General features: G+C 36.7%; 1 protein-coding gene across 3 annotated transcripts in view; it reads left to right on the plus strand.

Annotated features, from left to right (window-relative positions):
• TMEM245 (transmembrane protein 245) overlaps window positions 1-23,096 on the plus strand; it is an 83,266-nt gene that overhangs the window by 21,357 nt on the left and 38,813 nt on the right. For 2 of the 3 annotated variants that reach the window (XR_008746383.1, XM_055799214.1), the window contains exons 6-12: window positions 2,661-2,830; window positions 7,720-7,743; window positions 14,186-14,290; window positions 15,567-15,649; window positions 17,728-17,818; window positions 18,619-18,717; window positions 21,995-22,126. Coding sequence is in view for 2 of the 3 variants with exons in the window: in XM_055799214.1 (XP_055655189.1) it covers window positions 2,661-2,830; window positions 7,720-7,743; window positions 14,186-14,290; window positions 15,567-15,649; window positions 17,728-17,818; window positions 18,619-18,717; window positions 21,995-22,126 (704 nt within the window). In the remaining variant the exon portion in view is untranslated. The remainder of the gene's footprint in view (window positions 1-2,660; window positions 2,831-7,719; window positions 7,744-14,185; window positions 14,291-15,566; window positions 15,650-17,727; window positions 17,819-18,618; window positions 18,718-21,994; window positions 22,127-23,096) is intronic. The other variant, XM_055799215.1, reaches the window with a different exon arrangement.

Genomic DNA, 23,096 nt, shown 5'->3' on the forward strand with positions numbered 1-23,096 from the left:
CGAAGCAGCATTTAGAGTATTAGAAATATCTTGGTACCGTTAACATATTTTTTTTTTTTTAATGCATTTGTACTTCAGTATAATGGGATGCTCTTTTAAAATTGCTTAATGTAGAGAGGGTGGAAGAATTATAATTGCACCATCAAATGAAAAGGTGAAAAGATTACTTTTGAATTCAAAGGCTAAGCAATAAAGCTGGTTGTAGAACGCTTGTAGCCTGTTGTTCAGTAATGTGAGCCTGGGAATCATGGTATTGTCTCTTTTTAAGCGCTTTCATTCCTTGTTTGCTCTGTTACATCTCTCTTTTTTGCTTCTGTTTTTGTCTGTCTGCAGGTCATTTTCTGCTTCCTGGAAATGTGTGGAATCTCTTAATTATGCAGCCTTTCTCTTTTGCTCAGAACTTTCTAAAAACAGCCCTCCTTCAGCCTTTTCTCTCTTGCCTCTTTTTAATCTAACATAGTTACAGCTGTGTGGCTGTAGCACCTTCTGACATCACCTTTGCAATGAGCGTGCACTCAGTTGTTCTAGAACATACTATTTAAACACTTAATAGCAAAAGGTTAGAATGCCGTTTCAGGTATGTTGTTCACCTTGTAAAATGCAAGCTTGCCTTCTTTTGCTGAGCAGCAGTTTATGTATTTGCCGTGAGTTGCATTTCATTATACAAAATTTCAACCTGTAATTCAGGTGCTGGCACTTGCACTGTGTTTTCTTCTTTTTTGTATGTTTGCCACGTGATCTTTAGTAGAAAGATTATTTTATTTAAGAGAACAGAGCCCGTATTGGCCACAAGGTGGTGCCAGAGGGCAAGTCAACCAAGTATCGGCAAATCCTTGAACGAGCTCTCTGAACCAGTACTTACACGAGTGGCTTTGCAGGTAACCGGGGCTTGTGGAACTTTGGTAAATGCCCTGTAGCTATTAAAAGTTAAACTTTTTGGCTATATATGTCATTGTACACATCTCCAAGTAGAAGCATGAGGTGAATTTTTGAGGCTGAAGGAGTTACTGTACTGTTGATGTATAGCGGTAATTAATGAATCTAGTTTGGAGAGTAGTCCTTCATACAAAAAAATCCCAAAACACTTTATTAAAAATATGCTTGAATGTATTGATGGGGAGTTCAGTATCAAATGGTGCTATAAATATGATACAATTGGAGGCGTACAGGGAGCATTTTTGCAGAAAGTGATTTTACTGTGTTAAGTAGATTTTTTTTTTAACACAGACTGTAGTTTTTGGTCTACGTGTGACATTCGCTGTTACTGAATTCTGGTATAAAAAGGGAGCAACTAGGAGAATGAAGTGACTGTTGATAATAGGTTCACTTTGTTTACCTTTAGAACCACAGTTTTCAGGTTTTGGGGATGGAGCATAGTTTTGTTCAGAGGTTTGTGTGTAAGTAGTTCATGCCAGGACTGGGTTATGAGACCTTCTGGTCTGTTACTGCTACGTAAAAGTGTCTTTGTGACTGATACTTTTGCAACAGTACTCCATTTAAACCAGTTGTAATACAAATATTTGTTTATAATGTGATTTAATTAAGTCTTCTGTTAGTAAATTTGCTAGTGGCTTTGGAAGATTACTTGCTTTTCTTATTTTCAGTGATGAGAAGATAGATAATTGGTGTAACATTGTTGAATAAAAAAAGAATATGGCAAGTAGTTCATGGCTGTTAAAGTTAGAGTCCAAAGAAAGTTTCATCTGTGTCATGTGGGTTTACTTTTACGTTCCTGATTGTGATGATTCACAAGTTTTGCGTGTGTACTCGGTAAGTCAGGGAGAGCAGTGCCATCACAGAACTGGAACAATAAGCCTTATGCAAGAAGTCTCTGGGCCTTATTTCATGGCAAGTAAATGGACATGAGCTTTTATTTCTGTAACTGTAATGCTGGATGTTTCTAGGGTTACTGAGAAGCTCTATTTTACAGTGGAAATAGGTTAAGACTGTTGGAGAAAAGCTGCTTGTGGTAGCAAAATTCTTCTTTTGGGGAAGAAGACTTGTAACTATTGTCTGGTTTTGAGGAGTGTTATGAATTTTTCTGAAACTTTGTGCGATTGTTTTCAACTCAGGATAAAACACTGATCTCAAAACAATGTTTTTGATGTTTAAAAGCAAAATTAATCAGCAGTTGTGTTTCAGTTGTAGGTTTACGTGATCTGTGAAATTGCATGTGATCTGTTAGTTCTTAAAGGAAAGATAAGAGCTTGAACAGTATAGAAGGCCTAAAATTTAGGAATTGAAGCTGAAAATTTTATTTTATGCATAACATACTGTTAAGTTCTGAATGTGGTATTTTATGTGTAGTCGTGTGGCGTGGTGTATGTGTGAAGATGTTATAAATCCACTTTACTGGAATTGTGGAATGGCACCTGCTAATGCCAGGCCTTGCTCAAGTCTGTTAGCTGTGTGTTTGGGTAGTGCGCAGGCACCTTTCTTCTGCTGCCATCTAAATGCCCTGTGGATAAGCACAGCTGTAAAGTGAGTGAGGAGATTTGGAATTTTCAAGTGATTTTAGTACTAAAATGATGTCTAATGGGAAATAAAACTCAAGAATATTTTTTGTTCTTTTTCATAGGTCTTTCAGAATGGAATAGTTGCATAGTCTTGTGGAGCTCCTCTGAAATCTCTCGTAATTAATTCCCTTCTTGTGGTTACAGTTTGGGCACTTAAAAAACTTGTGGCTCATTTTGGAGTTTTGAACTTCATGGCAAACCGTTGCAACAGTTGGTGGCAGCTTGTTGAAAATTTTGTGAAGGAACGTCAGGAAGCTCTTGCTCCACGGCCCATCAGAGGGCTTGGAAGAGTCATGCTAAAGCTTGACAGTAAGGTATTTCTACTTTTTTCCTTAAGCAACCTGAAAGTTTTTTATTCTCTGTTCACTGTATGCTGAGACGCTTTAATTCTAAAATAAATGTCTGTCACTAATGGACCTGTCTCTCATGTAAGACTATATCTGTTTTATGGCGTATTTTAAACCATGTCTCTTCTGTCACTATTCACACTTAAGTACATGTTCAAACTTCATTAAATGATTACATACAAAGCTTGACAGAAGTTGATTTTTAAATGTCGAGTTAGCTTTAGAAGATTCCTTATCTGAGTAAAGCAAACTTTTCATGGTTTACCATGATCGCAGAGATTTTGAAGTTAAACAATGAGCTTTAATCTGAAGGATGAGACATTCCGACTTCTGTTGTGAAAACTTAATATAAAAAGTAACCCATTTTATTCTGTAAGTAGGGCCTGAGCTAGTTTGAACGCATTTATTTATATTGTGTAGAAGTACAGTTGCTGAACACAGTGGAGTGATGGTACAGAAGGGAGCCTCCCTTCTGTAAGAGAAGAAATAATGTGGCATAAGGTACCTGGGAAGTGCCATAGAATGAGGCTTCTGTGCTCCCCTCCCTTCTCCACTCAAAATGCACCCACATTTGCATTGCAAATGGCGGAGTTGGAAAGCTCCACAAAGTTATGAAGGCTCCTCCATTCAGAATTGTAAGTTTTGACTTAAACTGATAGATTTTGTTTGTAATACCGATGCCAGTGTGTAAAAATGTGCTTTCTGTAACTGTTGTTGAAGTATTCTCTGATTTAGAAAAAGCTGTTACTTCAGAGTTTGTAGAACTGAAGAGCTGAACCTTGTAAGTACATTTGTCAGAGCATCTGTACTTTGGCAGAACTGTCTGCAGTTCGTAGCTCTGAATTCCTGCAGGAAAAGGAAGAGCTGAAGCCCAGATCTAATGCGTAGATGGATTCAAAAGGTCAACAAAAGCATTAAAATGGCTGTAGGAAATAAGTAAGTATTTCAGAGTTCATTGGGGAAGTATTTGAAAGAGGAAAAGCCTTTCAGAATACAGCTATGAATGAGATAAAGGGGTTTTTTTCAAAGGTAGTGGAAAGTATTAGCACGTGAGGATCAAAGCTTACCTTATACAAAGCCTTTCATTAAAAGCTTTTGTAAGAAGACTCTCCAGACATAATATTGTATGTGTTACATTTCATGAGTTGTCATGTTTAGTATCCTTGTATGGCATAACTATGTGATACAGTGTCCTTCTTAATTCCACTAAGTCTTTTCTCCTTAAAGAAGGTAGGGCTTTTGTTGTAATGTGCAGCAGAACTTCCTGCTTTTTGGCTTACATGTATCTGAGGTCAGTTTATATTGGTGGTGTTCTTGTCTAAGCAGAAGAACAGTGTTGGCAAAACTCATTTCTCCATCTCCTCCCCCACCCCCATTTTTTAGATGACAGTCATATTCTTCTGAGTCTGTGCTCTGTATATTAAAGCAATTCTTGCTCTTCTAGCCATTACAAGAAGGACATTTGATACTCTGCATGATTCTCTTGTCCTTGTTTGTGCCTGTTCTAATTACAGTTCACCTGGCTTTATCATGGGTGACTGGAATTATATGTGGTCTTCCAATGTTTGTCACACTAATGCTTTCGTATCTTTTAAATTCTAGGGTATGCTTATTCCGTGTGTTCTAGAATCATGAATGCATCTTATCTCTGAGAATTTGGGAAGAAATGCCATAGATTATTGGCAGTTGTGATTTTTTTTTGTGGGGACAGGGAAAGGAGAGGAATGAAAATTACATCCTTGTAATTTTTTTTTTAGGAAGGATGGAAGAGCTGTATTTAAGAGCTGTATGATTACCAAACATTTTGGCTTCAGTAGGCACTGTTGAAGAGCAAGTAAAAATATGCAAACACAAAATAGAAATTCATGGAGTATATTGTTACAGCTTACCTTTTTTGTGTGTGTGAGAAACCAAGAATGAGAGATCATTTCCTTTGCAATTAGATGTTTAATTTTTTAGTATTTTATCTGTAACTTTCTTTTCCTGGGAGCTGTAGCTGCCTAGTGATTTTTTTGGTTTTGCTTTCTGTATACGGAGTTAATTGCAGGCTGAATCTCAGCATCAGAATTCTTGGGGCTCTTGTCAATGGCTTCTTGTACTTAGCTGAGGTCTGTTTCACATAAATATCTAGTGGTACTATTTGGTCTTTCTAAAGTGGTATGCCTGATTAGGAAATAATTCCAGTTTTGAGTAAAAGGCAGTGAGGATGAGGAAGGCGTCTTAGAGTGGCATGTTGTCTTCTCCCAGATGAAGTGCAGGAGGCTAGTGTAGATGGTCTGGAAAAGGACCCATTATGAGAAATTATGGGAGAGTACTGCTTACGCATGCCAATCTCTGAGCTTTACTGATTATGTCTGTTTCTTAAATAAAAGTAAGAAAAGAACTGCTCTGCTTCTTTCCCACTGCTTGTCGACCTCTGGTTTCCTCTTGGAAATGCACACAGATTTGAACTGAAGAGAAGCTCTGGTCCAGAGGAAAGAAAGTAGGGCATTGCTTTTCATTTTCTTTATAAATACTAGGTCAAACTGTGCCTGTATGTGCAGGCCTGCTCTAAATATGGACTATGGAAATAAGATGTCCTTACTGTATTCCTTAGTCCTTGGTTGTGCATTGCCCTGTGGAGCCATCAGATGCAGCAGTTCAGGTGTGAGAGACTTCTTGGAGGAAAGATTAGGAGGTTTTCATCAAGTCATCTTAAAACTTAGTAGATGATAAAAACATGTATGATATCCTAAGTCAGGAACTAATAACTTTTTTTTTTTGTTTAAAAGACAACTGTTGTCTTTAATATTGAGACTAGTTTTGTTTTTTATTGGAATTTGCGAGGGAGTTGAGCAGTATAGGCTGTTGCTCAACTGCATGCACTAGACTTATTAATTAGAATGTACTAGTATTTTGCCTGCATGCTTTCTGGTAGACTTCAGTGAGTCATGTAGTTGTTACACTTTTTCTAGGTATAGCATACTGGAATTTTTTTATATGGAGGACAGTAATAAAGTGTTTGGACTTTTGGTAAAGTCAAGGTTTCATTCTTCTGGTACCAAATTTAGCAAGTGGTTAAACCAAGCACAGAAAACGAGCAGAATCTCTACTAGTGCATGTATTTTTTTAGGAAATACTTCCTAAGATGTGTAAGATCTTATATAAATAGTTTTCCAATAAAATACTGCAAAAGTGACTGTGGGCTTAGTTTTTTTGGATAACTTGAAGATTAAAATTAAGCTGTAGCCTATTTTCAGATGTGTTTGTTTACATTTATAGAACTACTTAACATTGGTGTTGGTAAGATAATAGGCAGGTAAACTCTCCCAGATAGCATCTTAAATGTTAATAAAAAATTGCTGGTTTTTTGACGTATAATGTTATTTCCTAGTTACTGTATTTATGATCCAATGCCAGAAGGCTGAAATAACAGAAAAATACCAAAGACTTCCTTTCACATTCTGCTAAAATCTCAGGCTAAGAATAGAGCTCTAGTTTCTATTGCATTGGACTTACAAAGTGGAGAGCTAAGAGCCATGAGATCTCTGTTTGTTCCAAAACAAACCTAAACCCCTGTAGTGGGTTTTAATGTGCAGAAGTGAAGTTAGAGGCAAAAGTGTGTTGTTGAATCAGTAAACAACTTTACCTTTTTTGACTGATAAATTATCCCATAGGTGAAGAGGTGAAATAGAAACAAATTTTATAGTGTCAGTTGGAGGCTTTCGGAACTTTGCCATCTTTACATTACTGTGATTCTTTCCACGAGTAGTAAAAGCGGATGCTTTGTGACGTATTTTATTTTCACGTTTCCTGATGTTCATGTTTCTTCGTAAACCTGTTTCTTGTTTCTGATTCAACTTAATTAACAGTCTGATATTTATTTTTTTTTTTATTTGAATTGTTCTTAGATGTTTTCATTGAACTATTATTTTCTGGCAACTGGTGAAAACACTAGATTTACTTGAGCATTCAGTGATGATGTTTTCCGGGAGAAGCAAACTTCACTTACTTGATTTAATCTCTTAACACAGAGGAATAACATTGAAGCTTTTGACTGTTGTGATTATGCTGCTAACTGATTACTAATGGCTAGAATTAAGAGTATAGTCCTACATCAGCTAGGTCCTAAAATGGGTGTACTTGAGCAGCATGGGTGAGAATTAGCAAGGAAAAATAACTGTAGCACAAAAAGAGAAATTGACAGTTGAGAAGTGGAGAGCCTTCTGCACAAACAATAAAATTATATGAAATCTGTACATTTATTTGATCAACAATTTGCTGTTGTGTGTATATCAGATTTAATTAATTATATTTGATATTGTGCCATTGAATATCAATGTTGTAATATGAATGTGGTACTAAAAACCATACAAAATTTGTTTAACAGTAGTTGACATGATAGGAATGTTTTGAAATACATAGGAAACTGCCTGAATGGGACTATTAGTGCAATAAACAAGTATCTCATGTTAAGTTTTCATGTTTCAGTAAAGTGCCCTTCTCAGAGTACTTCTACAAATCCTGCTCTGAAATGTTAGCTCTTGGTATAATTAAAGTGGAATTGCCCAGATCATGCTGATAGCTCTGTTAATATGATTAAAATTGTTCTTATTTGTTACATCCCTCTTTGTTTCAAAAAGTGCATGTTAATAGTAAAATCTAGATTCTTGCATTAGAAGTTGTGATCTTTTCTTCCTATTGCAATTTACCTTTGTGTCTGGAACAAATTCATTTTCATTCTGTGGATGACTTTGCCTGCCTCTCATTGTTGGTTGGTTTTTTTTTTTTCCCCTATTACTGCATTTTCCAATAATTTTCCACTGTGTTCTTGTCTTTTTTTCCCTTTTCTTCCCTCTCCCCCTGCCACTGACAAGCTGTGGCACTGGCTTAATAAGAAGGTAAATAAACAGAAAAATTGTGATTCCAACTAATGGATTCTGTGGTTTTGGGGAGCGGTGGGGTTTTTTTGGTGTGCTGCTTTTTTTTTTTTTTTTTTTTTAGCATGAACACTCCTTAACATGCCTTGCTTAATTTTTTTTTCTCTCCCAAGTGTTTCTTTTCCAGCTCTTGATATAAGCTACTGAAGGTCATAAATAATGCCTGATCTCTTGTCTTCTACCGAAATGAATGCACATAGTTAAATGTTTTGTACAGCAGGATATTGGATTAGCCTTTCAAGTGGTAGTTTCATTTAGCGACACTTCCATTTAACAACAGTTGATTTCTACCTGGTCTCCACTTGTATGCATAACAAACCCAGTTTTTTCCCAGACTAGAGAGCTGTTCTCTGCTCAGAGAAAACATCAGTTAACTACATTAACATGGGAGTGGTGAGGGTGAAGCACAGTTGTGAAACTATGAATGTAAGTGCTTGCAAATAGTGCATTGACTGGCTTCAGTCGGTGCTGTGAATCTTTTGCTTCTGAAGTGTCAAACTGGCCTGTGTACTTTGTGGTATTTAGTGTAGCAGGAGTGAAATGAGAATATGCGTGGTCTCAGAGCTGCTGAACCTAATGACAGTCTTCAGGGAAGAAAAAATAATTATAAAAGCAGTTGGTATAGCTAAAACGTGGTGGTTTTTTTTCTTCTTTTGTGTAGCTTTTAAAAGCATGTGATATCTTTTATAAGACATGTACTCAGTTCCCATGGTTCATCCTAGTCAACTAGAGCTAACTATTGTTCTTTGGGGGATTGTCATCCCAAGAGAAGTTAAAACTGATTCAGTCCATGTTTGGCCTCATGTGCAACTGAAATCTGGACATCATCTCAATGCAGTGATACCTCTCTGGGACTTGGGCAGTGTCATTGCTTCAAACAAGTGCAGAGCTGGAGAGGGATGTCTGAAGTGTATGTATATGTGCAGGACCTCAGAATTTTAAAGGTGAAAATCTTACATGTGATAAAATATATGAAAACTAAGTAGCTAAATGAGAGACAATCAGATACCATATTTGCAAATAGGTTATGCTTCCAGCAGTAACTTTTATCCTCACTTACCACTTCAGTATTAGTGGGAGAGTCAGGGTGGTTACTGTGGTTTTATAAACAACAACTCATCCTTTCCATTTGGTAGCTAGCACAATAGAAACCATAGATCTTGTTTGACTTGCATGTTGTGAAAGACACCTGAAATCCTGTAGTTAGAAACAAGTGGAACAGAGTAGAGCATGGAGGCACTGGCACAACTCTGTTCTTGAAAACAATGAAATGGGGCTGCAGAGCTGTGGGTGTAAGATGGGGAATAACGCTGGACACCTGTGGTGTCCAGGCTGAGCAGCTATAATGAATTTAGAAAGTTTGATCTTCAGTATTTAATCAGTGAACTCAGGGTTATATGATGGGGGGGCTCTCTGTTTCTGAACAAGAGGGTAGAGTTGCTTCCTTCATGATTCAGCTGTAACTGTACACTAAGAGGGCAATTTTAAACGTTCTTTTGCCCTTGAATATAGTTTGGTTGATTTTAAATTACATTTTTATTTTCTGACTTTGAAATGTTTGTGTTATGTGAGTGACTTACAATTAGTAAATATGTACAACCATAACCCTTCATAATTTTTTTTTAATTGGGTATTGGTTTGTTAGCACAGTTTGGATGAAGAGCTGAGTTCAGTGAGCCGCAGGTGAAAGTTTAGGCTCAGCTACTCCTTTTTCTGGCTCTGAGTTTGTCATTTGCTTGTTTGAAAATTCATGTATGTAGGTCGATTTTTTTTTTTTTTTTTTTTTTTCCTTAATATTGATAGGTTGCAAAAATACTTTCTCTGTGATTGATTTGAACTCTGTAAGTCTAGATTTTATTTTTAGTGTAGAGATTTGCATTATTGGGCAAAACTTATGGATATAGTTTCTTAACAGAGTTTTTTTAGATCCTAGGAGCTATTTTTGAAAACTACTGTTTAGCTTTACAGTGTCATAGGAGATCCTGAAAGTCCCGTAGTGTGAGCAAGTAGTAATAATATTATAATCCAGATGGGAAGGGGAAGGAAACAAAAAGAAGGCAAAAAAATACTGTGCAAACTGTATCAGGTTCTTGGAGTTTTGTTTTGTTGATTTGTGGTGATTTTTCTAAAAATAATTATGTTTGGAAAAAAAATCATACTCTACAAGAGGCAAAGAAAGTAGGAGTTTTGTAATACAGAACACTGGATGCAGTTAAAAGGTTGATTTCTTTGCACCTTTCTCCTTTTTGTGTGTCTTTGAAGGGAAGTACTTGGTGGATTATCAGATATTTATCTTTGTGTTCTCCCAAGAAACTAAAAATATGCCATCTAGAGGCGGCATAGTTTGAAATGATGGTTGGTTATGGCTGATAGTGATAAACTTTTTTCATTTTTGGGTTGGTTTGTTGTTGTTTTTTCTGTTCTAAGAGCTTCTGTCAAGGAGCTGCTTGCAAGTCTCTGGTTTTTGTTGGGTTTTTGTTGTTGTTTTGGGGTTTGGTAGTTTACCTGTGAAGTTTTTGGTGGTTTGGTGTTTGGTTTTTTTGGCAAACAATAGTATATAATTACATAGTTTAACACTGTATATGTAGCCTAAAGAATAGAGTAAGTTTGGTTGAACTAGCATGACTTGTTCTTTATAACATTGTCTATGGCAGGAGTCCTTAGAAAGAGTTGCTGAATTCTGCTGTTGCTATTGGAGGAACAGTGGTTGTGAGTAGGCTTGAGACCTCATATAGACCATTCTGTAGCTTTTCTAACTTAACTATTCATCTGACTCATTTTAACGTAACCCTGAGATGTGTCCTGATTGCAGGTTTCCCCTTATTCTCAATCAGATGGTATTAATAAGATGATATCCTCAAATATTAACTGAACTAAAAGGAGATATCAAGTCTAAGAAATGTCTTGGAAAAAAATCCTGATAGACAGTGAAGTTGTTTAAAGAAAAAAAAATAGTCCTTTTTGGTAATTTCATGTAGATTTAATTGAAAATGAAGTAGATGTCCAGGTATGCTTCACTGTGTGGGTAAAGCAGTAAATAAAACATAGTAGAAAAACTAGTATTCTGATGGCTATGCAGTGTGAAGCATGAAAATATGAATTCATAGATGATGTATCATTCTGCGTAACATGGAGAACCTGACTAGATAGTAGGTTTCTAGATTGTTAAGCGTGAACTATAGTTCTCTTACAGTTCAGTGTAATACAGTTTGTATCATCATCCAAAGTTGAAAGCAGAGAGTACTTGCAAATTATTGAGAAGCATTTGAACAGAATGCAACTTACCTTAAAAACTTTTTTACAGTGAGATAAATTAAAAAAAAAAAATAAAGCTGATACCTTCGCCTTCAAAACTTTGGCAATTGAGGATATTTTTTTGGTGGACAGTATTACAAATCAGTAACATTTCAGTTTGGTTTCAGAAGTGTGACCTTCTGTAGCTTAGGAGCCTGGCTTTCCTTTTACCTTTGTGTAATTTTGGATGTTGTGACAGCATTGGCTTCCTGCTGTTGACTAACCATTAGATTAGAAGCTTGGAACTGAATTTCATGATCTCTGGCTAATGACTAGTGTTTAGCTAGTACATGTTTGTCTTTGTGTGCATGCCCATGATTTACAGGAAGGATGTAAAGGGAGGTCTGACAGGGTTGGGGGTAAGAACAAAGTCTGGACCTGATGCAGTGGTAAGTACGAGCACACAGGGATTTAACAGTCTAGCTTACCTGCAGCAACATAGCACCTCTGCATTATTTAGCGTGAGTGTGCAAAGGTGAGTGCTTCTTAAGGAAGTATTGTGGGTGAATGTAGAGGAGGGATGGGAGGTTTAATAGAAAGCAAATTAAAGGCAAAGGAGTAAATATATCCCTAAATGAGTGTTGGGCATCTGCTTTTGCTTCCACAATACTCAATCCAATTCAGTCTTCTCCTGTGATGTCTGTACCAGTTGTATATCTTGAATTTCCTTAAGACTATGGTGAGACATGTAATTGCAGTACCTGTAGGCATATCAGAGCTGGCTTTCATCTAGCTTGCTTGGGCTGCCTGCCCAAGTAAATAAACACAGGGTGGGCTTGCATGGCTGAGGCTGCTGCCTGTACTGTACATCAGTGCTACCATTACTAACTAGATTAAAGGTAGTTTAGGCTTTACATGTGCTGCAGCTGCACTTCAGTGGCTGTGTAGGTGTACTCCAACCCACAGTAAAGAGTGTCAAGGAAAGATCAGCTGTTTGTCATGTTCCAGTTCAGAGAGAGTCCTCCACTATTTGCTACCATGGTGAAACATCTAAAGCTTCCAGCTTCAGCTGTACTGAGATTTTATCTATTGGTTACCACTTACACAATCATTGAGGCTAGTGTTTTTTGAAATCTCTTCACAGTACCTCCAATTTCTTGGATTCAGTGAGTCTGATTAAGGTACTATGTGTAAGACTAGCCAGTGGATTTCTTTCATCTCTAACTTAGAAAGTAAACAGCAAATAGTTTGAACCTAGTTAATTAAGAAATAACAAGGGCAGCTTTAATTTTCAATAGCCTCATTTTGAAGACCATGCTAGAAAATTTCCACCCCCTGGCTGTCAGTTTTTCAGTGATACTTTTGTGTTCTGTCTTTTAAAACAGGGAATTTTTTTCTATCACATAATCCATAGATGTATTCGCTTGGAAGGGCACAGCAAATTCTGTTTTCGGTCTTATTTCCAAAGAGGTAGCAGCCCTATGTAGGGTCTACTAGAGTTTTTCAGAAAGCGTACAGGACTGCTGCAGGAAGGTACCTTCCCTCTAGCACTGGCAAGGCAGTATCTGATGGCTGAATTATTACAGTAATGCTGAAAAATGTTAAAAAATATCTAACCTAGAAGATTTTGCAGTTTTCTTCAGGTTCTCGGAATTCATTTCTGCAGGTCATAATATAGTGCAGATTTTGTTACAAAAAATTGCTGGCTCAACACCTTGTTTCTTGTAAAAGGGTTTTGCTTTTTTTCCATTTTTTTCTTTATAATTTTAAGCAACAGTTCTCAGATGCTGAATATAATCCTTGTGTTAATTTAGGTAACGTGAAGTTTAAAAATAATTGCTTCATGCACTTAACTGTTCAGATTCTTCAGGATGAGCATAAAAAAAATAAAAATCCTTACTTTTGGTTCAGATAGGAGGTGTTACTTCCATGTTAACCAATTCAGTCATCACAGAGCAGTCTGTGGGAGTGAGTTGTTCCAGGGCCCTCTTCATGTGTAGGGATGGGATAAATAATGAAGAAAGAACTAATGTAAACCGTCAGCAAGCATATTAGTAGTTCTGTAAAATCTTTTAACTGAGAAGTTACCAGCTTAATTGCTGAATATATACCTTGTTACTCACTTGGAAATACTTTCATCTACTGTACATTGGCTTTGACCTCAGTCCTCTTAAAGCAAAAGTTTTACAGCTGCCCTGCTGCTGCTGCTTTTTCCTGCAGTAGTGCTAAATGGAGTAGAAATAGCCTTTGTATTTGAACCATAGAAGCTAGGAAAATTTATTTGGTCATACTTGCATGGGCTTTCACAGCTTTTTATGTAAACAGTCAGTTTTGTGTATGAGATGAAGCTCAGCTTGCTGTGTTCTAGAGCACTGCATAGTCATGTTGCAGAGCAGTTTTATTGTTTTAAATGGTGTTATCAGAATTTCTCTCATCTTAAGTGCTGTCACTCTTTGTGGACATGTATAGAATGGGTCTTTCCATAAACTGACAGAGGAACGTACACACCTCTTTCCTCTATCAGTAGGTTTAGCTGATGCATGTGTAATACTGAGCATCCTTTTGAGATTGAAAGTGGATAGAAATAGTCACTGCTGAATAATTGGCCTGATGTTCAATCATGTAGAAAACCTCCCGTCCCATTTCAGTTCAGAAGGTGACGAACAGCTTTAAAAGTTTGGTTACTTGCAGAAATACCTCATTTGCTGTTTAGATGGCCAGTAGCTGTTCAGGGTTCAAAGTCATGGTTGTGCATTACAGTGTACTTTCATGGCTTCCAAGGCCTGTGCAGATAGTATCTGTAAGTTTCCAAGTTGCTGAAGGACAAGAAACAAAGGCAAATTTCTAGGTTCATAGCTGACATGAATGCTAGCTTCTTTAGTTCTAGTACGTAAATGTTGAATTATTGCTTGCTTTGCAAAGAGCTTGCTGTGTCTTGTGGTAATATGTAAGTGGTGTTTGCAAAATCACATGTCATACCATGATCTTAATCATGCTAACATTGCTTGTTAATTGTTCATCTCCAAGCTTGGGCATAAATGCTGTTTGATTAGAGCCTGGTTTTGCACTGTGACTGTAAATAAACAGAACAATACTGTCATGTAACATTGCTTTCATTAAAGGTTGATTTATATGCTACCATTTGTCTTTTTTCTTTTTTTCTGCACAGATGATCGTGTGGTTGGAGAAAATGCTAGATAAAATAATCAGCATTTTCATAATATTTTTGCTAGTGATAGGAACCCTTCTGCTAGCCCTGCTCCTTACTGCAAAGGTACAGTGCACTAAGGAATATAATAACAGAGCTTATTTTAAATGCTGAATGAAAGTTACTGATATTTATGCAAAATTGTGTAGCTTAAAGAATTATCTTAAAAATGTAGCAACTAAAATGTTTTGTAGTTGAACTTGTTACCATTCTAAGACTTCTTATATGTAAAAATCTATGTGATTATGTTTGTCTTTATATGTTTATTTACATATATGACAACACTAATGCATAGGCACTTGGAAAAATGGAGTTTATTCTAGTGAAAGAATTACTAGCTTATATATTACAGGAGCAGATCTGTTTTGCATTCTGTTACACTTTTCTTGTCAACATCAGATCCACTTAGATTTTTTTTTTTTTTACAATTTACCTTGCATCAGAAACATTTGCAAAATGCGTAAGGTGTGTTTATCGATTTGTTTGTGTAATTGCCTGTAATAACCTTATGGTATTCTGTTCCGAGTTTAAATGTGCTGAGATACATGATCAGATGTTCTCTGAAATTGAGTTTTGGTTTGTTAGGATTTTTTTTTGCTCACCAGAAGAGGTCACTGGTGTACTTTTCTGTTTGGTGGTTTTTTTTTTTTTAATAGCGTGTGTTCATACTTTAAAAGAGTCAGTGGAGATTGAATGTTTGACTTGAATACAGCTATGGAACAAAAATCAATGGGTTCTGATGTCAATCTTCCCCCCCCCGCCCCCCCCGATGTAGGCTTATATAACGTATAATGTCGAGTACTTAAAATTGAAAACCTTTAAGAGTTGTGCAAACATTCCTGCCTAAAGCTTCCTTATGTTCATAAAAGGAACATTAAGATATTTATAAAAACTATCTTTTATCACTCTTATCAAAGAATTAATTGCTGAGGCACTTTATAGTGTGGTTAGTCATGTTAGAGCTGTGCATTCATTAATTTTTACACTTATTTGATCCATGGCTTAAAGTATATCTGAAACTATGCTCTGTATTTTAGTACTTTCCCTGACATCACTATTTTTTTTGCCACTGATGAGATAAGCTTTAAATTTCTGTTTGCTATTACTAGTCACAGAGTGCGTGACCAAAATTGTCAGAACAGACTGATGATTATTGTATTGACTGCTTTTTTTGGTTAATGGCACTTCATTCTTCATAATGGGTTGTCTGCATTGGAAGACTTATTCTTTGAATGTACAAACTGGTCCTCCCCCCACCCCCCCAAAAAAAAAGTAGCCTCTCAATGTTGGAACAGTTCTAGTTTACATTACATAACATTTTCCCTCTCTATATTTAATTTAGGTACATCAAGAGAGTGTTCACATGATTCAAGTCACAAGCAGCTTGATCAATGAGACAGTAGCCAGTCATCCAGAATGGGCAAAGTAAGAATGCTGAAGTTAAGCAAATAGTATAGGGTGGATGAGCAAGCTTCCAGGTGCTCTTATGCATAGCTTTTTAATTTAAAAAAATCCCCTAGGTGAGCGGAAATGGCAGTGACTGTTGCAGGCAGATGTAAAAGCTAAACTCCTAGGCAGCAGTAGGGTTTATGCATTACTCTGGAGGACTGTCAGTGTGGTATCTCATTTGAGGACTTGGACTTTGTTGGAGAAGGACAGCTGTATAAACTTACGTAGTTACAGTTTTGGAGAAAAAACTTGTATAGTGCAGAGAATAAAGAGGTCAATATTCTTTTCCCTTTTAGCTGCAAAAGAAAAGTAATGGCAAAGAGTGCTCTCTTATAGAAAGTTAGGATAGGAGAGCTGAATTACTTTTTCAATGTGGAAAGCTGGCTGCAGAATGCCTTTGAAGGAATAGGAGTTGAAGAAAATGTTTTTGGAGTGAATCAAAGAAGAGTTCAAGGGTGGAAAGAATGGTAGATAGGGAGAGTTTTGTATGAATCAGTTGGGAAGGGCTGTTGCTGTTAAGAGTATAGTGTATGTAGTGGGAAGCTTGTAAGATCTGGTCTATGTAATGATTAAAGCAAGCACTAAGGCAAATATTAAAGGAGAATAAAGATTTTGAGAGAACTGCATACAGAGAAAAACAAGGGCACACTGGTAAGCAAAGAAGTATTTGCACGAACAGCAGAGGGGGAATGGGCAAGACTGAAGAGTGTGATTTTGAAGGGGAAGATGTTAGTTTGCTTTCGTTTTGCTTCAGCTAAACAGACATGGGGTAGAGATGAGTCCAGGTACTTAGTAGCAAAAAGAATCCTCTCCTGGACAAAAATGGTTGACTTCTTTCAAGGGCACTTTCTTAACAAAAGTGATGATGGTTATAACAGGATTGGAAGAAAGTGCATGCTGTATTGTAAGAGCAAGAGAAATTTTCAAAACCAGAACTAAAATGTTACAGTTAAAATAAGTGCTTTAGCAATACTTAAGTAATCACAATCAAGAGAACAGAAAGTACTTCAAAATGTGTTTTAGTCCTTCATGGCATCTCTGGTGTTGTTCGGCCTTTCCGTCTTGCCATAAAATGGAATATAAGTAGGAAAATGGAAATTTGACTGTCAGAAGTTTATTCGCATAATGAAAATACTGGAGTACTATTTAAGTAATTAGCAGAATTTTAGCTAAAATTTTTACTTCCAGTGTTTGCATCCAAACACTCTCTTTTAATTCATTAGTAGTAAGTACATGTCTTGCTAAATGCATCAAGCTTAACCAGCTTTCAGAGCTTGATGCTCATTATGTTTAGAGGTGACTGAAATTTCTTGGAATTCCTATGTAGACCATTTCTGAAGTGTTACACAGACAGAAGAGCTTCCATGTTGATCTTCAGTCAAGTAGAACAAATGCAGCAGTTTTATTTCCGGAATGTTTTCATGTTTTGGAAGGGCTGCAACATGTGCCATTGAATTAAGATGTAGAAAGAAGGTCAAAGCAGAGAATGTGTGCCCTGTATTCACAAGTGTTGAAATGCTGGCAACTCAGTAGGTCCATTGCTTGAAAGTGACCTGATGCTGGGGACTTAGAAATAACTAGTGGCCAAACCTGTTGCTTCATCTGGTCACCTTTTCAGGGAAACTACGTGAAGAATTTACATTCAGCTTGTAATTCGAAAGGTTGTCTTTGCAGCCAGATAAGACTGCTTCGTATAGTATTTTCAGAAAACTAGAACCCTAGGAAAATTTCTAAGAATGTAGTGTGAGTAGCATGCCTACAGATGGAAGAGCAGATCTTTCTTGAAAAGTTGAGATACCAATTTAACTAAGGTTTAAGGAACGTTGGAGAAGTCTAAATTCAATGACATGCCCGAAACTTACTTGTGCTTTGCTTTGAGAAAATCTGTTCCTTGATATGTAAAGGAAATATTCTAGTTGTAGTAAGCTTATATGTATTAAACTTTAACTGTTTGTTTGAAAATGTTAATTTTTAATGTGTTTTGGATGTAATGAAATGAGTAAGATATGTAGCAGTTAATTTTTTTTTTCCTTCTTAAAAAAACCAACAACTAGCTGGCTCCCAGAAGCCCAGGTTATTCAGAAGGCACTCAATTCGGCAGCTAACAATGTATACCAATATGGCCGAGAATGGATCACACATAAGGTAAGAGTGAGCTCCCCCACCTTTTTTCATGTTTTCATTTCTTGTATCTCATAAAAGTAAAAAGAAATAAAAAGATTTTTGTTAGTGATTCTTTTCTGTGTGGTTAACCATTTTGGTGACAGATCTATTCTTTAAACGCTCCGGTTTGTGAGTTGAAGGAAGAGTGGGAGTGATTTCAGTAGTCTTTTCTGCTCAGAGAAATAATTATTTTTAAGAGCTGAAAAATCTGACATCATTTTAATACTATTGCCAGCAAAAATGCATCAAGTAAAGGTGAATAATTTTTTTCATTTGGCTTTAGCTGTCCAATTGCAGACAATGTTGATTCCTCCCTTCCGCCCTGCCCTTCTAATTTCTGTGTGGGCTGGGTGTGGTAGATAAATAAAAAAAAATCTTATTTTTCAAATTACAGTCTATTTATTTAAGTTAACTTTCTTCAGGAGAATTTGCCAAGATCCTTATTTATACCTTTTGCTATCTGGCACACATCTCAGATTATTGGAAATATTTAAAGATGATCAAGGATTTTGGATTAAGCATTTCAGAGATGGCATTGGTTTTCAGTGTAGAAAGAAGTCCTTGTCTTAGTGCAGCAGAATATTTATTTTGCTGATAAAATCTTCATGTTGTGAACAGTGTTGTCTGAAGTGTGTATTCCATACTGATACTCAGCTCTTCTAATAATTTGGTTTGAGCTATGCCTTTACTCACAATCTTAGGTGATTTATCTAGCTTGGAGTTTATTGGTAGATGCCAGCTTCATAGTGTCCTGTATAATAAAAGATTTCTATGTCTTTTAGCTCCACAAGATTTTAGGGGAAAAAGTGAATAACACCGCTGTGATTGAAAAACAAGTGCTAGAGCTCTGGGACAGGCTTTATCACTCTTGGTTTGTGAAGGTAGGCAACTTAAATGGTATTTATATGAACTTTCACTTAGTGCTTTGAGGTAATTATTCTAAGTATGCGTTTCTGAGAAAGATCAGCAAAAAGTTGGAATGCTGAGTAAAGGTAGTCATAATAAAAAGCTGGTAAAGATTTCGGGTTTGTAAGATATATCATTCGACAGTCACGGTTTGAGTACAGCTAGAGCTATGTCCTTCACTTAAATAGTTATGTATGTTTTTATGTATGCCATTTAATTTAGTCCTTGCTTAATTATTATATTCAGTATTTCATAGTTCAGAGCTTTCTGTTGAATTTTTGTGATGTTGAGAGGTTAGGAGGAGAAACTGGTGTTCTGCATGGTTTGTGTAATTTTTATTAGTTTGAAATTTTGAGAAAGAAATTGTCCTTTCACTAAGTTTCTTACAATGCGTTTTTGCCAACTGTATTAGTCTTCCTATAATAGGTTCTGCATGCTGAATCTTGAAAAGTTGGTAAGAGTTAAATCATTTCCATGCTGCCAGTGCTGTTTGCCTTTTAAAGGAAAAAGCAATTAATTAGCCATGGTGCAATGGAAATATCAAAATCCAGATGTACCCCTGAAATACTCCTGTATATTTAAGTAATTGCAATTATAGTATATTAACACTTTTCTTTATACGGTCTTTTTTAAAGTACTTGTAAAGTTCCAAGAAGATCTCTGTATTATAGCAAGAGTTTCAATATAGCAGTCAGAATAGAAAGGGAAAGAATCAGGGGTTTTTTCTGACAAGATAATGTTTTAGAAGAGCATGTAGAGAGACTACATACTATTGAGGAAATATGAGATTGCTGAGGAGAAAGGAGAGCTTGTATCTACAATAGATTTTGCTGGCCTTAAGCACTTTGGGAGTATTCAGTGTTAAATGCTCGACCAAGAAAAGTGCCTACTTTTGATACAGTTACACTGATAAACCTTTGTGTTGGGTGGTCCATAGCACTGTATCCTTCAGCAGGGCTGTGTGTCACCATGTGTGCTGTGGGAGTACAGCTTGTTTGTTGCTGCAGTGTGCAGCACAGGTTGTGTCTTTGTTCACTGCGTTAGGTGATTTCATTCCTGCAACTATTACTTGATGGAATGCTATGAGGCTTCTTTCTTGTAGGTGCTTTTGTGGTTAGGGTAAGAAACAGCTTTCCTAGCAATCAAAATGGCAGAAAGAGCTTCAGGAACACACTGATGCTTGCTGCCTACAGTCTGGGAGCCTGTTCCCCTGGATGCTGTTGGCATACTAGACATCCTATGTTACCATTGGCTTCCTGGGCTGCAGCTGATTATCTGCAGGCTGCAGGTAACTACTCCAGAGTCTTTCTGATCTTGCCTCTTCTATCACACTCCATATCCACATAAATGTCTCATCTAAGTGCTTTCCACCTGGCCATTTCCTTCTGTAATATTACAATAGCCTTGTGTGGTCCTTCAGTGTATCTGAAAACTGGTAAACTGGATGATAGTGCAGTGTGGAGGACAACTGTACCATACCTAACTCACTCAGTACAGCTTTCAAGCTCCCCGTTATTTCAATTGTATGAGCATAATAAATACACTTCATTTTGAAGCCTGCACGGTGTTGCTCTAGTCTGTAGGTGACTGAAGAACCCAGGCTCAGGTGATGCTCTTCCACGGAAGCCATAGAGTTGAGGAAGAACTGCTGATGAAACATGGATTCAGCCATTAACTGGCTACTTTCTGAGAAGATCAGTGGGTAGCAAATGGTGTATATTTTAAAAGATTCTAGAGATGTGGTAGATCAGTTACCATTGTGTCTATGTACCCAGTGAAGTAAAATAGCAGCAGACTAATAAACCACTTGGAAGGTGATAGCGTAACTCTGCAATCAAGCTGTCTTTTTCAAGGACAAGAATCTCCTTTTCCTAGCCCATTCAGGTGTGGGATTTTGTTTTGCTTTTAAGATCCAGTGAATTTGTTGAAAAGGAACCAGATGATAATTTCTTCAGATTCCTTATTTATCAACACCTGAGGCCTTTGGTACTACAATATATATATTATGTAGTTGCTGAACAACAATGAACTTGAAATGTTTATGAGTAACTGTTAGAAAATTTGCAAATGATATCTAATTCTGCTAGTTAATGGCAAGAGCTGTCTGCAGATAGAACTAGATGAACAGGGAATAGGTTCTTGATATTCTTAATACAGTTTACAAATACAAAGGGCCTATTGGAGGGGGATTTTCAACTACTCTTATGTTTCTGCTCTAAATAAGCTGCTAACTCAGAATAAAGATCTCTGCGTTGCTGTGGATTGTTAAAGGACGTTGCTAATCGTGCATCATAAAGTCTAACAGTGCATCTAGGGAGACTTGGTAGTAAGTGGAAGATGTAATGCTCATAGATTAATCATTGCAGGGACTTTGCTACTTGCTGTGTATGTCAAAAAAGATACTGTCGTTCTGAATGCAGGCTGATAAAGCTAAAAGTTTTGGGAAGATTCTAACAATAGTATTGGGATGCTTTTATAAACAACAGAGTTGCGAACTTCAGAAGTCTCTTGTTATTAAAGATTAGGATGAGATCTATTGTAGTCAACAGGTTTGCTTAAACTTGCTTATGGTAGCATTTTGGTATCCTTCCCTGAAACGCTTGTCACAGTCTCAGACTGAGTCAAATAGTCTCATACTAGACGGTGATCAGGTGTGATGCTGTTGGACAATAGGTAACTTCATAAGTAGGGTGAAACCACTTAAAGAATTGGCTGCTGTGGTGATGGCCAATGTGTTGCTGAAGAAAGCCTCCATGCTTTCAGTTTAGCTTTTAGATTTTGCATGACTGAAAGTTGCCAGTGGAGGTGCAGACACTAACTGTGAGAAAACTACTTGTTTTGGCTTTTGCTTGAGTGTTCCTTTGTGGGTTGTACTGGGAAAAGTTGTATGTTGCAAACAGTAAATTAGGTAGGCAGTAACTGACATCATTGCCTGTTTCTTGTGTACTATCCTAAAGAGCAAGACAGATATCATTGTATCAGTCAAGCAGTAAAGTTAAACTGAGGTGAATCAGTACTATATACAGAACTGTAATTACATAGGATGATTAACTACAGTTTTCTGTCAGACTTTGATTTTTCCTGTGTACAGAGTACTTCCAGTATTTTTGAGGATGCAAATTAAAGCAGCTCTCAGTATTTAGATGCATGTTTGATCTCTTCTTCTGTAAGAAAACTTTAGTCTCTAACTTTCTTCTGTCTGTAAGTTACTCAAATGTCTCTCTTCTTTATGTCTTTGTCTCTCTTTTTAAGAATGTAACACATTCTGGAAGACACAGAGGACACAAATGGCACATAAACCGTCAAAACAGCTGGCTTGGTGATATTCTGGACTGGCAAGATGTTGCATCGTTTGTTCATGATAACATTGAAACATTTCTTTCGGTATGTATTTTTTGCCCTTATTGCAAAATTGGTCTCATTTTTAGCTGATAACAATTTCTCCTTGGACGACCATTAAGGTTATGGATTCAAATACATAGAAAATTATATAAACACTGCTAGTATTACTTACAATTACCCAAGCGATTATTGTAAGCCTACTTAGGATCTGACCATACTCCAAACAGAACTGGTTGTGATGAAGAAGCCTTCCTGATTAGAGCATCTTCATTAATACTAGCTTTCTAGACCTCGTCCTGAGAGAGATTGTTACTGTAGGATTATGTGTGTCACCTGCAAGCTGATTTTAAATGCTTTTTGTTATGTAGTTGTCTCTTTTAAAAAATGAGACCAATTTGTCTAGGTTATAATTGTGGAAACTATTGACCAAGAGGTTGGAAAACAATTATTTTTTTTCCCCTCAAGTTACTATTCATTGGGTTGAAAGCAGCTTATTTCTGTCATCTTTTATGAAAGTTCTGTGGAGAATGAAATTAATTTTTTACACTCTGTGAATTCCTGAATAGATGAACTGGACCTTTCTCCTCACGAGGAGAAAAAGCATTGAAAGCAATCCAAACTGAAGCAACTACGTTTCTCTAGAAAATTATGTTAAGTCTGAAATGCTTAATATAGTCAGTCCCTGATATAGTTAATATTTAACTTAAGCTGTTGTCATAAATCAAAGTATCTTCAGGTTACTATTTATCCATTTTGCAAAAAATGTTATTTATACCTAACTGACAACGTAACATTTCTGTGGATGCAATTAAAGCTAGTATTTGCCTCAAGGCAGGTTTTTGTTTAGACTGATGGGCATGTGTGCTTTTTCTGTGCTTTCTCAACTGCTGCTTAAATGGTTACAGTTCCTGTCACAGCAGATGTGAGTCAAGAAAAAGTCAAGAGAAACTCTTTATTGCAGTGAATCTTTCTTCAGTTAATAGTGAAATTTGCTTAATACTTTCTGGAAGTT

The sequence above is a fragment of the Falco peregrinus genome, chromosome 3, assembly GCF_023634155.1.
Source record: "Falco peregrinus isolate bFalPer1 chromosome 3, bFalPer1.pri, whole genome shotgun sequence".
In the NCBI taxonomy this organism is placed as follows: Eukaryota; Metazoa; Chordata; class Aves; order Falconiformes; family Falconidae; genus Falco; species Falco peregrinus.